The sequence below is a fragment of the Panicum virgatum genome, chromosome 4K, assembly GCF_016808335.1.
Source record: "Panicum virgatum strain AP13 chromosome 4K, P.virgatum_v5, whole genome shotgun sequence".
Taxonomy (NCBI): Eukaryota; Viridiplantae; Streptophyta; class Magnoliopsida; order Poales; family Poaceae; genus Panicum; species Panicum virgatum.
The window spans coordinates 13007201-13022849 of NC_053139.1; the positions used below are offsets into that span (position 1 = coordinate 13007201).

The 15649-nt window shown below is 47.1% G+C and overlaps 2 protein-coding genes across 2 annotated transcripts; one reads left to right on the top strand and one right to left on the bottom strand.

Moving 5' to 3' along the window:
• Positions 1 to 9028: 9028 nt before the first annotated feature.
• LOC120701912 (translation initiation factor IF-2-like) lies at positions 9029 to 9499 on the top strand. The gene has a single exon (XM_039985713.1). The coding sequence runs from the start codon at positions 9029 to 9031 to the stop codon at positions 9497 to 9499; it is 471 nt and encodes a 156-aa protein (XP_039841647.1).
• Positions 9500 to 9932: 433 nt separating this feature from the next.
• LOC120703195 (beta-1,2-xylosyltransferase XYXT1-like) lies at positions 9933 to 14823 on the bottom strand. The gene is made up of 5 exons (XM_039987206.1): positions 14414 to 14823; positions 13597 to 13695; positions 11714 to 11836; positions 11407 to 11547; positions 9933 to 11310 (listed from the first exon to the last, which is right to left on the bottom strand). The coding sequence occupies exons 1-5, from the start codon at positions 14589 to 14591 to the stop codon at positions 10145 to 10147; spliced, it is 1707 nt and encodes a 568-aa protein (XP_039843140.1). The 5' UTR covers positions 14592 to 14823; the 3' UTR covers positions 9933 to 10144.
• Between the last annotated feature and the right edge of the window lie 826 nt (positions 14824 to 15649).

Sequence of the window (15649 nt, forward strand, 5' to 3'; positions counted from 1 at the left end):
TCAGGAAGATAGTCAATGCAAAACTCAATGACCTCCTCTGTTCCATAGCCCTTAGCAATGCATCCTTCTGGGCAAGAACGTTTACGCACGTACTTCTTCAATACTGCCATGAACTTCTCGAAAGGGAACATATTGTGTAGAAAAATAGGACCTAGGATAGTTATTTCTGTCACAATATGAACTAGAAGGTGTGTCATAATGTTGAAGAAGGAAGGTGGGAATACCATCTCGAAGCTGACAAGACATTCGACAATATCTTTCTGCAGCTTTATTAGATTATTTGGATTAATTTCTTTCTGCGAAATTTCATTCATGAAGGCACAAAGTTTAATAACTGTCAATCTCACATTTTCCGGTAGAACACCCCTCAGTATAACCGGAAGTAATTGTGTCATCAGGACGTGGCAGTCATGGGACTTCAAGTTTTGGATTTTCTTCACTTTCACATTTATTATGCCTTGTATATTTGAGGAGTACCCAGACGGGACTTTGATACTGTTCAAGCAATCGAACATACTTTCCTTCTCCTCTTTGCTCAGATTATAGCTGGCAGGTTTTAAATAGTGGCATCCTTTGTCTCTCTTCTCGGGTTGCAAGCCTTGTCGTCCAGCTAGCTGCTGCATGTCGCGCCTTGCTTCCAATGTGTCTTTTGACTTACCATACACTCCCAAGAAGCCTAGTAGGTTCACGCCAAGATTCTTCGACAGATGCATCACATCAATTGCGTTGCGAACCTGTAAGACTTGCCAATAAGGTAGGTTCCACAATATAGACTTTTTCTTCCACATTGGAACATGTCCCTGGTCATCCTTGGGAACAGGTTGGCTACCGGGACCCTTTCCAAATACTACCTTCACATTCTTGATCATCGAGAACACACACTTTCTGTTACGGAACAAAGGCTTAGGACGAGTTTCCGGCTCTCCTTTGAAATGCTTCCCTTCGGTTCTTAAGGGGTGATCGGTAGGAAGGAATCGGTGATGGCCCATGTACACGCATTTCTTATAGTGTTTCAAAATAAATGCTATCGGTTTCATCATAACAGTGGGTGCAGGCCATGTATCCCATGTTCGACTGTCCCGAAAGTTTTGCAAGCGCAGGCCAATCATTGATGCATACAAAAAGTAAAGCTCAGAGGTTGAAGGACTCCTGTTTATACTCATCCCACACACGTACACCTTCTTCTTTCTAGAGCAGTAAGAGATCATCCATCAAGGATTGCAGGAACACATCAATATCGTAGCCAGGTTCATTGGGCCCTTCTATAAGCACCAGCATCATGATGAACTTACGCTTCAGGCACAACCAATGAGGAAGGTTAAACATACATAGGGTCACAGGCCATGTACTATGAGCGCTGCCAAACTCACCGTACGGATTCATTCCATCCGCACTTAGAGCAAATCTTATATTCCTTGGGTCGTTGTCAAATTGAGGATACTCTCGGTTCAGGTTTCTCCACTGGGACCCATCTGTTGGGTGTCTGATCATGTGATCCTCCTTACGGTCTTCTTTGTGCCACCGCATCAACTTAGCGTTATTCTTGTTTTTGAAAAAATGCTTCAGACGTGGTATTATACGGAAGTACCTCACCAACTTTGCGGGAACTCTCTTCTTTACCGGCTGCCCATCAACATCACCTGGATCATCTCGCCTGATCTTATACCGCAATGCGCTGCAAACAGGACAAGCTTCCAAGTTCTCGTATTCGCCGTGATACAGAATGCAGTCGTTAGGACATGCGTGAATCTTCTGCACGTCCAATCCAAGAGGGCAAACCAACTTTTTAGCTTCGTATGTTGTTGACGGCAGTTCATTACCCTCAGGAAGCATGCTCTTTACAATCTTTAATAGCTCACCAAATCCCTTATCGGTGACACCATTAGTTGCCTTCCATTTCAGCATCTCCAGTGTGGTACCCAACTTCTTCTGCTCCGGTTTGCAACTAGGGAACAACAGCCTTTTGTGATCCTCCAACATCTTCTCGAACTTTAATGCCTCATTCACAGTCTCACTGTCTTTCTGTGCATTAAGCAACGCCTGACCTAGCTCGTCTGGTGGCTCCTCTTGTGCAATATTTGCTTCATCCTCGTCCATTGGTTCATCTTGAAAGCCACCTGCTTCATGAACCCATGCCCAATCTGGAAGATTGTTATCACCATCGTCATCTTCTTCATTATCTTCCATCATAACTCCAACTTCGCCGTGCTTGGTCCAAAGGCTATAGTTACTCATGAAACCATTCAAGGCCAGGTGATTCCATAGAGTATCTCTTTTCCGGAATTCCTTTTTATTTTCGCAAACACTGCATGGACAACACATTAAACCCTTTGGCAACCTATTTGCCATTGCCGCCTTGAGAAAAGAATCTAAACCCTGAATCCACGCGCGAGGTGCTCCGGCTTCCGTGCATCCATTGCCGATCCATCTGTAATTAATTACTGTATAAAAACAAAAATCAATTCTACATATCTCAAATTGGGATAATTGTCGCTAAAAGAATGAACACAAATAAATGTAGATGAAAAAATAAATTAGAAGTCCAATTAAGAATTTAAACAACAGTCTTAACCAATATATTTTGTTATAATTTGACGTCTTGGAGTGTTTGGACTTTTATTTTTAGAAACAAGTATATTTTGTTGATTCACTTTTATAATTGAGGTCTTTTACAATCTAGTAATTAATACCTAATTATAATAGAGAGACAATTCTACTATAAATGTGTCCCCGTGAAATAATTCAAAAAAATTATTCTAAATGTGTTATAGTCAAACTATCTAGTAAACCTTCTCTAAATAGTAACAAATCAATTCTACTTTGCTCAAATTAATGAACAAATCGAAAAATTATGCTCATTTTTCCTCAACCTTAAAATCACTATTTTCTTTATCTAGAATGCATAAAACGAAAAAATAAACACCGTGCAAGAAGAGGGGAAGAAGCTACTAACCTTTGGTGCACTTGGATGGGTGAAATCCACACATATTTTAGAGAAAATGGGCACCAACTCCCCTCTAAAACGCCATGGAGAGAGGAGGAGCTCGGCCAAAATGGTTGGGTCGGGCTGGGGGAAGAAGACGTGCTTATAAAAGGCAACTTAGTGCCGGCTAATAGGTCTAACCGGCACAAAGTGGCGCCGTTTAGTGCCGGCTAGACATATTGGCCGGCACTAACGTGCCCCGTGCCAATTTAGTGCCGGCTAGAATATCCGGCCGGCACTAAATTGGCTTCTGAACGTTGTGTCCGCTGGGAGGACCGTTGGGGGTGGCACGTTAGTGCCGGCTGATATTTCTAGCCGGCACTAACGTGCCCGCGGGGTCCTGTTCATGCATGTTAGTGCCGGCTGCTTGTTGAACGGCACTAACGTGCTGGTACCAATGTTGCTTTCTCCAACAGTGGTCGCTAGGCAATCTGAATATTTCCGTCTACCCGGGGACAGCCGTAGCCATCTCGACGAGGACATTGTCGCTGTATAGAAGTCATTTGTCGAGAACCACATCACCGTTAGATGAGCATCATAGATGGAACGAGCTTTGCATGTATCGACGTAGCTCACCATGAATCCTGGCAGCAGGAAAGGTCAACATGGCGTCGACGGCGGCAAGGTCGAACGGCTCAACGGCGAAGCGGGGCGTACGAGCACGTAGATCAATTTGCTTGTCGCCGGCGGCTTCTTGCACGACGTGGCGCTTGCTTGCTGCGTTGACGACGGCGAGGTGCAGCGAGTTAATTAATGCGGCTCTCGGTTGCTCGACGGCGGCAAGCTGCAGCTTATGGCGTGAGGCGTGCGTTGGCGTATGAACGCGGCTGCGTGTAGGTGCCTTCAACCCAGGGGTCTCGGCAGGTTTATCTAGGCATGGGAGGTAGCGCTTTGACCCTCGGCCAAGCAAAGTCTCCTCTATTTAAACTAAACAGGACTCATCTCTATCGGGAAGGAGTGCATATCTCAGCCTTATCTCCAAGATGTGCTAGCTTAATTTATCTCTAATCAACCAGCCGGGACGATGCAAATCAAAACAAACCAGCGTAGATAGAGATCCTGCATGGGCACTAACAGGTGGGCCAGCTTGTAGAGCTCCGAACCTAAATCAATTCCTGAGATGCATGTGTACATGAATCTTCTTCTAGAAACATGGAGAGAAGTGGAGCCTACAAGTCATAGGTTCAACCATGCTAAAATATATGTATGCCTATAACATGTATATACTTTTCCACCTCTCCTTATTATTTTTTTAGCATAAATAATCATCAAACACCCGTGCGGCCACCCCGGCCGGCAAGTGTTGGGAGGGGCGGCGGCAGCCGGCAGTGGCCGCTTGGCATTGGGAAGGGCTGCGGACAGCGCGACCATCAAGCCCCCCAACACCGCACATGGCCAGGACAGCCAGCAGAATGCAGATCTTGCCGCCGGCCATGCAGATCCGGTTATCCCCATGTGGATCAGGCCATCGGCCATGGCCTCTGAGCAAGAAGAGTGAAGAGGGAGGAAGGGAAAAAATCGAGAGAAAAAAAAAGGATGAGTGGGATAGCTCCGATGGGCAACTCCGGCGGCGGCGGAGGCAGGGAGAGGGGTTGACGGAGCTATGAGCAGAGCAGGTGGAGCCGCCCGAGTTGCCTATTTCGCATTGGTACGGTGTTGGCCTTTACATTTCTAGGTTAAACTAATTGATGAGATGTACATTTAGGAGTGTATCTCAAGGGATCCATAAATCACCTACACTCCAGGAGACCCACGACTAAGGAGATTGTGTGGGTGCCCAAATCATAGCAAGAATGTAAAAAAAATATGAACTAATAAATTGAAGACATGGGAGTCCATTTCCCAAAGTGCAGCTTCTCCAATGAGGAGAATGGTTGTTGTTAGGGCTGGATAGTAGGCCCAATTGGGGGGATGTTTAGGCTATTGTGGTTTGGTTTGCTGGGCTCTATAGTTGAGATACGGCCCACTTGCTATGTGCTATAGTACAGGTCCAAAAAGACAAAGAGCCAAGGGATACACACTATGCCAGAATATAACAAAGATGACACCATATTAGGCGACATTGAAATTAACCGCGTCACCAAAAAACTTTTAGTGGCGCGTCCGATCCAGCCGCGTCACCTATATGCCAGCTGCAGCCAAAGGAAGCTAAAATCGTGTCACCTATATCGGATAATCAGAGACTCGTGTTTTAAACACGCGTCACCAAAACAGACCTCCACATCGGTGACGCGCGGCTTGTGCATCCGCGTCTCCAATGAGCGCGTCATCCATAGCTGGTCTGCCTCCAATTAGCTATTTGTATTTGTGAATAGGCAAAAGGACTGCAACCTGGGCCTGGGCCGCGGCGGCCTTTCGCCCGGCCCAAAACTGCCGCCTTTTTTTATTTTTATATTTAAAAATAATAAAATTTCAAAAATATATGTCGAATAGGGAAATGTTCAAAAATGAGTGCCTGTCGCCCATTCATTTGGCGACAGGACCTAAATGTAAAAAAAATTACATTTAGGCCCTGTCGCCCCGGGCGCATTAAATAGTGAACTTGTAAAATTGATATAAAATCTTACAAAAATCAGAAAATACAAACTCAACTATTCTGGATTCTATGAAATAAGATCTACAACTTTTGTTACATAAAGTTTTTCATTTGATCACTGTTTAATGCGCCCTGGGCGCCAGGACCTAAATGTAATTTATTTTTTACATTTAGGTTCTGTCGTCAACTGGATGAGCGACAGTCACCCTGTCACTCATTAGGGGGCGACAGTCACCCATTTTTGAAAATTTCCCTATTTGACATATATTTTTGAAATTTTGTTTTTTTAAATATAAAAATGAAAAAAGCGCCAAAACTGCCGCACCGTAAACCCTAGCTGCGCCCGCATCAACTTCCTCTCCCCGACTCCCCCGCCACCTCCTTCTCGCAGCCACCTCCGCCGCCGCCTCCAACCGGCACACTGCGCAGGGGCTCCTCAGTACTACTGCAGCAGGTGCGCGCGGTGCAGGGGTGCAGACCCGCGGCGGCGTGGCCGCAGGGGCGGAGGGAGGGGCGGCGGACAGGGGCCTGGCCCCCCATGATCTCTAAATTAACACTACAAATTTGAATTTTGATTAAATTTTTATAGAAATTTATATGGTTGGCCCCCCCTAACAATGAAAAAAAACACTTCCTGGCTCCGCCTCTGCGTGGCCGGCCGAGGGGCAGGGCCTAGGGTGTCGAGCGCCTCTACTCCCTTGCCTGCGCGGGCTCGCAGCTGGCCGCCGGCGCCCTGCAGCTGTGTGGCCATGCGGCTGTGGCCGGCGGGGCCCTGACGTGCAGGCTGCCAAGCTGCACAATGGAGCCGGGATCTCTTGGAAGAAATTCAGAAAAGGTAAATAAAGCTTCTGCTTATGTATTTAAAATATAGAAGTATCTTAGCATCCCTGAGATTAGAGCTGTAGCGGATTTGTAATAACTGTCATTTTGTATTAAGTGCTTTAGCTGATAACTAAGAAAGGCTCAGGATTTCTGATACTTTGATATTACTGATGAGCATTTCATTCGTTGTATTTGCTTAGATTTGACCGCAAATCTGTAGGCATATAGTTTGTATTGGTGCACTGCAAGGCAAGATAGTTCCTGCAACTCAAAATATATTGGTATATTCTTCATGTGAATGATGCAGAATCATTTCTACTTATACATATATTAACTGTAACTAGGGAGCTGCATTTGGGTTCTAATTGAAAGGATAATCTCATTAACAAGGGAGCTGTCAATGATATACAGTTTTTGACGTAGTGCCTGTTCTCAGATTTTTATCAGTTTCTGTTGCCATGAATGCAATATTTCTAATTTGTTGTGCCTATTTACTCCTTGTACAATATTCAGAACTCATGTGCAATTGCTTTTTGGTGACCTACAAGTGGAAAAGTGCCTTTGAGCCTATCATTCAGATAAGTATTGTTCTTCCCCTATGTAATTTTCTTAAAACAACTGATTTGCTGCATGGAGAATTGTATTGTTCTTCCTCTATGCTTACAATTGCAGTGGATATGCTTGCAGCTTATCTCACTAAAAGGAATCAATCCTCAGGTAATTTTCTTTTGCTTTCATGGATCACTACTTAATTATGCATGATTACAAGGATGTTCTAACTTAGCATGCCCTTCGGTGGACTACTTGTATATATGTTCTAACCCTTGGATGATTACATGGATATATTCCTTTTTTATAGATAGAATGGAGTCTGCTTACCATTGCTAGAGCTTGTAAATGAGCTTAACAGTTTTGAAGCATCTAACCATCCCAGCCCATATATTCCTATGTGCTGAACTACTGATTTATAAATATAATAGGGGAAGAACACCATTGTGTTGTGTTAAATATTTAATACAGGTTCGGAGGCCTGGCTGAGAGACTTAGTATATACCATACTATTGCTTGAACTTTTTTGTGTGTTCCTGACCAAAAACTTATTCTGGTGTCACATGCAGGTGTTAGAAACTGCTTATTCTGGTGTGATTCTAAGAAGCAATGGAGCAACAGAACTATGAAGTAATGAGCAACAGAAGGGAGAAGTAATGTCGCTGCCATAATAGCATTTTTGCTCTACAATGTATCTCAACTTGATTGTTGGCCATGTAGTAATTTAAGCGTAGTGTTTATGCCAGTTTAAATAATGTATATTACTGTGTTCATACCACTATTGATATAAACCTATGTGCTGCTGTTTATGTATAAAGAAAAAAATATACTATTGATATTTTTTTTTGTTTTTTCAATTCATCATTGGTGACGCGTTTTGCCAAAATATATCACCAATGAGGGGTCATTGGTGACGCGTTTTGGCAAATTGTGTCACCAATAACCTCTCATGGGTAACGTGTAATGGTTGGTGACGTCACCAATGAGGGGTTATTGATGACGCATTTTGGTAAAACCGCCTCACCAATGACCCCTCATTGGTGACGCGAGAAATCCACGTCACCAATGTGATTCACATCGGTGACGAAAATTTGGTGACGCGAATTTTTTTCGTCACCAATTAGACTTTTTCCGCGTCACCAATTACGAGTTCTGGCATAGTGATACATATTGTTAGACTCTGGTCAGTATTTGGTCTGTCAATCAGGATAGGCAATTATTTTTTTTCTCGCGACGGTGCCTGAGTACGTTTTTCATTAAGAAAAAAGTAGTTACAGACACAAACTTCTGCGGTCAAACAGAAGTTAACCAACACAAGAGCAGAAAGGACTAAAAGTAAAGAAACACTGAAGAAACGTACACACAAGCGAGAAAAACACCATGAGAACATAGAACAGCGACTCCCGAACCCGCGAACCTAGCCAAACCCACACAACTGAACCTGCTAAAAGAAACTGCACCGCCAAAGGAGCGAAGATCTGCAACCCTAACAAAGTGGCAAAACATCCACTCGACCAACCAACAACGGCCAACAACGACGGCAAAGCATCCGCCCGAATGGAACTCCAGCCAATGATGACGGTGGCAAAGCATCCACCTAAAGAGCAGCACAGCGACAAAGTATCCACAACTGAAGACCAATGCGACCTTGACGATGCAGAGGAAGCTAAACGAGGGCAGGCGCAGAAGTGAATCGTCTCCGAGAAGACCGTCGACCACCACCGGTAAGAGCTTCCAAGACGATGCCTTCAAAAAGGGAGCGACGCAAAAAAGCGCCGCCATCGTCCGACCAATTTGGTCAAGGTTTTCACCTGGACATCTCACCGAAGAGGTGGGTAAAAGGGAGAAGAGTGACGCCTTCAATAAGGTAAGCGACACCCTCAGGCGCCGCTGCCACCGGCCCGCAAGCGAACCAATGCTTTCACCTTCACCCCAAACCCAACCCGAAGCCGAAGACAGCAGACGCCGTTGCGCAGGGGCCAGGTTTACACAGCGTAGGGGAACACACCAGCACCACAACCAGGCCGAGTAGCGGGGTCAACCAACTGGATGGGGAAAAGGACGCCGGCCGCCCAAGCCAGAGGCCAACCGCCGGCAGCCCATCCCCACACCAGATGAGGCACGCAGTAAGGGCGGCGATGCAGCCGCAGCCCCCCAGCCACCACAGAGCGGCGGCGCAAGAGGGGACCCGCCCCGAGCGAGCGGCGGCGCGGCTGCAGCCCCCCGGCCACCTCGAGCCGGCGGCGATGGCCGAGGGCCCCCAGACCCCAAGCGGCAGCGGCGCGGCAAGGGCGGCACCCCTCCAACAGAGCCGGTGGCGGAGCCGCGCCCCCACCCGGGTCCGTTGGCGGGTCCAGCCGGCGGCGGAGCCGCGCCCCCACAAGGGGCCCAGATCCGGCGAGGAGGCCGGATACGGCCCCGGCAGCGGAGGGGAAGAGGCGAGGATGCAGACCCCGAGCGGCAGCGGCGCGGCAATGGCGGTCGCCCCTCCAACCGAGCCAGCGGCGAAGCCGCGCCCCCACCCGGGCGACTGCGGCTTCAGCGAGGAGGCGGCCGCCGGCGGCGGCGGAGAAACGGCGAGCACGCAGACCGGGGGAGGAGGGAGGTAGGGGAGAGAGGAGAGGATGAGGGGGGGGGGGCGGGCTAGGCCGACTTCGGCTCAGCGGCGGACTGCCGCCGCCGTCCGGGCCATCGCTGGCGGCCACCGGAGGCGGTTAGGCTAGGGGAGGCGGACGGCGGCACGAGTGCTCCCTGTGTCGCCCGAGAGAAGGGGGGGATCTTTCACCTCATGAGAGGTAATCATTTGACCTTTGATGCAGCGACTTCTCTTCTTTTGCTTGTGGTGAACCCCTAGCCGACCTTCTTTCAATGCCTTCTTGATCTCGTTGTTAGCAGCGAGACAGGCAGCGATCTTTTTTTTCTTCTTCTGAACAATAATGCCAGCGTGTGATTATTATAGTATTCAGAGCCTTGTGTGGTGAGCGCAATTTCAGATGTCCATTTTTCTTACTGTCATTTCACTGCATTTTCCAAGCTCCAGAGGGTGGGAAACAATCTTCTTTATTTGGTAATCTGTTCACACATATTGGGAGGTTTTGGTGGCCATCAGATTAATCTAGAAAGAAGACGAATGATGATCATCACAACAAATGTAAAAAGCTTCATCCTATACATCTCCCCTCTAATTAAGCATGGATGTAATGTAATAATAATCTAACTGTCCATATATTTCTTTTAATTCCCCCCTCCTATTGCTATTCCTTGAGCATCTGGAGCACCTGGTGCAGGGTGGGAGCAAACCTTGTGACGTTGAGCCTGATGTCCTGCTCGATCCAGTAATACCTCATCCCAAACTGCCACCCTTGTCTGTGTATCGACTCCGGGTCGCTGATCACCGGGCTATCCTCGCCGTACTTATCGTAGAGCGTGCTCTCCACGGCGGCGATGCTGTACTCGACGTCCCGCAGCCGCATCTCCCTCGCCGGCCCGCCGTAGAACACCATGCACGAGTGCTCCATGTGCCCCCACGGCACCACCTGCAGCATCACCGCGTTGCTCCGGAGGAAGAAGAAGTTGGTCAGCCCGGCGCCGTGCGCGCCCATGAGCACGTCGCACGAGTCCACCGCCCGGGCGAGCTCCTCCACGCCGAGGTCCCGGCGCGGCTCCACGGGCACCACCTCGAACCCGGCGTCCCGCGCCGCCGCGACGATCTCCGGGAAGTTGACGAACTTCCTCGTCCGGCCACGGTTTATCAGCATCAGCCGTGGCATGGTCCGCTGCTGCTGCTCCTTGTACGGGACGTCGATGCCCGGCGGCGGCAGCCCGTAGATCTCGCGGACGTAGAGCTGGAAGTCGAGCAAGGTGTAGTTCCGCGGCGCGCGCGCGGGGTCGATGCCGAGGTCGCGGTGGCTGCGGAGGCCGACGGTGACGCGCGGGTAGCACCGGACGCCGCCGTCCCGGTTGAAGTCGACGACGTCGTGGCGGGAGAGGTTGCGGAGGATGAGCCGGTACTTGTCCACGAACCACGGCTGGAGGTCGGAGACGAGGAACTGGACCTCGCCGTCCAGCGCGCGCGTGGTGAGGAAGAGGGGGATGAGCACGTCGCTGAAGTCGTGCCAGGGGTTGGACGTGAGCCCGTTCATGGCGAACACCACGGCCGGGACGGCGTGCCGGGAGGTGCACGCCGGCGCCGCCGCAGCCTGGGAGGCGTTCAGCGACCTGACGGTGACGTTGCCCACGAACTCGAGGTACTTGCGTGACTGGTCCCGGATGCTCCACTCCTGGCTGTCCGCGCCGCGCTCGCCGGCCGGCGGGAGGTAGAGGACGGTGCGGTTGGCTCCCAGGGCGCGAGCGTCGCCGGAGATCTCGCAGATGTCGTATCTGGGATCGGAGAGGTCGCAGATTGGCTTGCGTGGCGTAACTGCGAATGAAAAAAGTTTACTGATGCTCAGATGACGAATTTAGTTGGGGCATGGAAGCACAACAATACCTTGTTCGATGTTTTTTTAGATCATACCTTGTCCGATGTTGGTATCATTCTTGATCATGCTGCCTTGATCGATTTCTTGCCGGATAAGATCTTCCTCCTCCATCCTGTCACTTCTTGCATCGTTCACTGCTGCTTGACCTCCCTCTGGATTTTTCACTTTCTCATCATCTAATTCATTCATTAACAGTTGGTAATTCAGTAAAACCGAAGGACAACTACTACACTCTCGAAAAAAAAATGGTAACTCGACCAGTTCGATTCATTTTGGGCAACGAAAACCTATCAGTTTGATAGAGAAATTAATAAGCGCAAAGGGTAAACAAGTGTCTTTTACCCAATTTGGCTTCAGTTTGATTTTCCTTTTCGATTCCATTGATACCATGTTGGGTACGATCCTCCTCCATCTTGTTAGGTGTATTGCTTTGTTGCTCTTTATTGTCTTCCTTGATATGATCTCCTGCCACATTTGCAACATGTTAACAACAGCTATTAACATTTGGTAAAGTTAGCTATATATTTCAAAATAGTAAAACTGACTCACTGACCCATGAACAAAAATAGTAAAAACAGACTGATCGACCTTAAGAGAGAGGAAAACTCCCAGTTTATTTCTATTATGGGAATCATCCCGCACTAAATTAAATCTCAATTACGGAATCTTCCAGGTCGAAGAACTGTTTGCTGAAGCACATGAAACCTCATGTGCTCAATCGGGGACAGACGATATGCACATGGAAATAAATCTAAGTTAACATACGGACAGATTTTGTAAAACGTGATAATTATTTTTAAATTTTGAGACTACATGAAGTTGGCAATTCGTTTTTCCTGTTCCAAAACTAAAATCCGTTTAGAAAATATAAACAAATGTTTGTTCGCAACTCCGCATTTAAGGGTGTGAGCAACCCTTCAGATTGATTATTCCAACTTTTGAATTTGCATATGTCCACGATCATGATCCAATGATCAGTATGAGAAATGAATGTTATCGTCCCATCTTTTGTTGAGTAATATATGTTGCTTTTTATTATGTAGTAGGACCCGGTAGTTGGATCGATAAGAATGCCATTTGATTCATATATATACAGGCCAAGCCGCCGTCCATCCCTTTTCTTAATTTTGGTTAATTTCATGCATGTTGTCCCATGGCAAAAGTCAAATTTTATATTTGTCTTTTTGTTTCTAGTGATTGTGATTGAGATACATCACAATCAGTCACATTGGTCCTATGTGACAAATTATCAATTTCAAGTACCTTTCGGCTTTGGTACGAGTAGCACGGGATGTGGTGGCAACTTAGGGACCACTAGACAAATGTGTTGTGCGCTTGTGTAACAAATTAAATTTGACCAGTAAGAAGCTACCTTATCTGAACGGATTAATTGTACGAGACTGTTTAGATGGACCTAGTAACGACTAACAAAAGTGTCAGGATCTTAAGGTGCATGATCCCCCTTAACAAAATTTTGGTGTTTTTCAGACGTGCTCTAACTTTTTTGTGTGTGTTTTAGCTCAGATAATTTCATCTGCTAGCCGAACCATTTTTTTTAAAAAAAAATTAATAAAAGTGGTCCCTCGCGCTCCGTTTTTAAATACATGACGTGTCTTGTTATAAATGTCATGCAGTTAAAAAGTAGAAAGAGTATGGTATAAGGAGGCGGAACCACGAAAGGAACTAAAAATAAAGATGATTAAATATAATATTACTAGTACGACTCATCAGTAGACATCTGGTGGCGTTCACTGGCTATTGGTCCTTTAATCATTGATCCTGACTGATGAGGCTTAACAACAAGCAAAGCATCATTCCTAAATCAAAACCTTAGGACTGCTGACTTGAGCTTTTATTTCATTACTATATATGTAGCCATCATTCATTGCTTTGCCAGCCCATAGATATGCTAAACTCATCACCATCATGCATTAAGAAGACTGATGACGACTGATCACACAAAGCTACAAACGGTGCCGTGGGCAGTGGGCTGCTGACGAGTTTTGTGGTTGTAATTTCATTACAAACGACTGTTTTTGTAATTTCTCAGTCTGTGTGTACTTCCATCATACTAATACATGATAGAGTGTGGAGAGTGAAAAAAAGCATGGAGAGTAGCAGTTGTCTTCGAATTGTGCATGAATAATTCGATTAAGCATGTAGCAGTCTCTTAATTTAAAAAAAGTCTCTGTAATTCTTTTACGGCATAACTTACAGCAAGTTACCTTTTTTCACGTCGTTCGGCTTCGGCGATGGCGACGTTGGAGTCATGGCGTTTTGACCCGTACGCACGGCCGGCGACGTCGACGTAGACTGTAGGACACCTGCAAAGGAATGAAGAACTGGTTGCTATTTCCGCTTAAAACAAAAACAGGTTAGTATTACTTGTCTGATGATCGACAGCCGACACCCGTGGTTTCAGAATCCAGAAATGTTATATATATATTAAGCTGTAGCTAGGGCTGGTGACTGCAAGAATAATGGAGAAGAGAAATGGCTACTAGTCAACCACACAACCTGTCATTCCACATGCATGTGCATCCATATTTTGATACGCTAGTAGTAGATGCCGCCACTTCAAATCACTCTATTTTTTTCTAATCAATTTACAGCAGGAATCAACGGCGTTTCTTCTGCTTGTTTTTCTTAATTCTATTAGTCATTCTATTATATATATTTTAAGAAACACAATTTCTTTGAGTGGAGAAGGGAATTTCAAAGGAAGATAGAACCAATACGTCACCGAGTACAAGCATGGTCAAAGAAGCAAGGACAAAGGGGCGCGCCGACGAAACAAAGGAAGAAGAAAGTAGTGGCGTCAATTGTTCTCCGCATGGAGACAAGAACAGAAACCGGCCGGATTAATTGGAGAAATTTTAACGACTCTGAAGGGAAGGATCGGAGTTGAGAATGATTAGAACAGAGTGCTTGTGTGATTTGCGAATGGTTAGAATGAACAAGCTAGCCATCAGAAAGGATGACGCACCGTACCCAGTACCCACTGCAGCCGAAATTAAGAAATAAAGAGCTAGCAGGGCTCACCAATGGCGTTCTGCGAACCGAACTGGGAGGAAACGGTGGTGTAGAGCAGCAGGACGAGGAAGAAGCCGAGGAGGAACCCGACCACGGCCTGGTGGTGCTGCGCCACCGCCCTCGCCGCGCCCTTGGCCCCGAGGCCGGCCACCGGCGCCGTCGACGGCGACGGCGAGTCGGTGCCCATCCCCTGACCGGCCGCCTCGATCGCCCAACCCGGCCTCTTCTTTCTCCTTCAGCTACTTGAGAATTGGGCAAGGCCCCTGCTTCACATGCGAGTATGCGACGGCTACTACACGCGTCCTCCTCTTCGCGGCATTTGCTTGCAGTCGACCAAACCCCTGGGCAGCGCATATTAATACACGTCCGGCGGTGTGCGATTCTGTGGCCATCTGGTTCTGACTGGCGGCTTGAACATGAATTCCACACGGCACGAGGTTGGCAGCGTGGTACACGGCCGGGATGCATCGCCGGCCCGGCTCCACCGGTCCACGCGAGGGACGTGCCAACAGCAACGGTTTGGGTTGGCAGCGACGACTCCGGTTTAGTACCTGCTCATCTCTCCGTGGATATTTTTCAATCCCGTTTCCCGATGTGCAAATGGCTCGCGTAGAGTAACTAGTTAGTAGGTCATACATGTCATGCCGATGACCTCGGCTAGGAATTTCCGAATTTGTATCTCCTTGGCTAACGGATTATTGGTACTACTCCCTCCGTCCCAAAACGTTGGTCGTTTTGACATTTTTCTAGATTCATAGATTTTACTGTACATCTAGACATACATTACATCTAGATATATAGTAAATACTATGAATTAAAAAACTCAAAATGACCTATATTTTGGAATGAAGAGAGTACCTGAGAATTCGGCAACTACTAATAGGTTGGTAAAGGGCCTTAAAATTTGCTTAGATAATCTAGGAATCCGACCCTAAAGGGTCGGAGTCTAATCTTATACAATTGTGAGCTAAAAAATTTAAAAGTCTAGTTGGATTGTGAAGAGCCACTAGGACTGTGATTCGTTACCACCCAACATATTGTTCGGGGCAGATTCTCCTATGAGGAGGTGAGCAAACCTGAGAGCCGAGGCTCAAAATTGGCCAGGCGTAGCGGCAATAACACCACCTGCGAATTGCTGGTGATTTCCATTTGATTTTGAGAAGTCCGGTAAGCTGGTGGAATATTTTTCAATGAAAATGCTTAATAGATACTCCTTCCTTCCTGAAATATAAGGCATTGAAGATT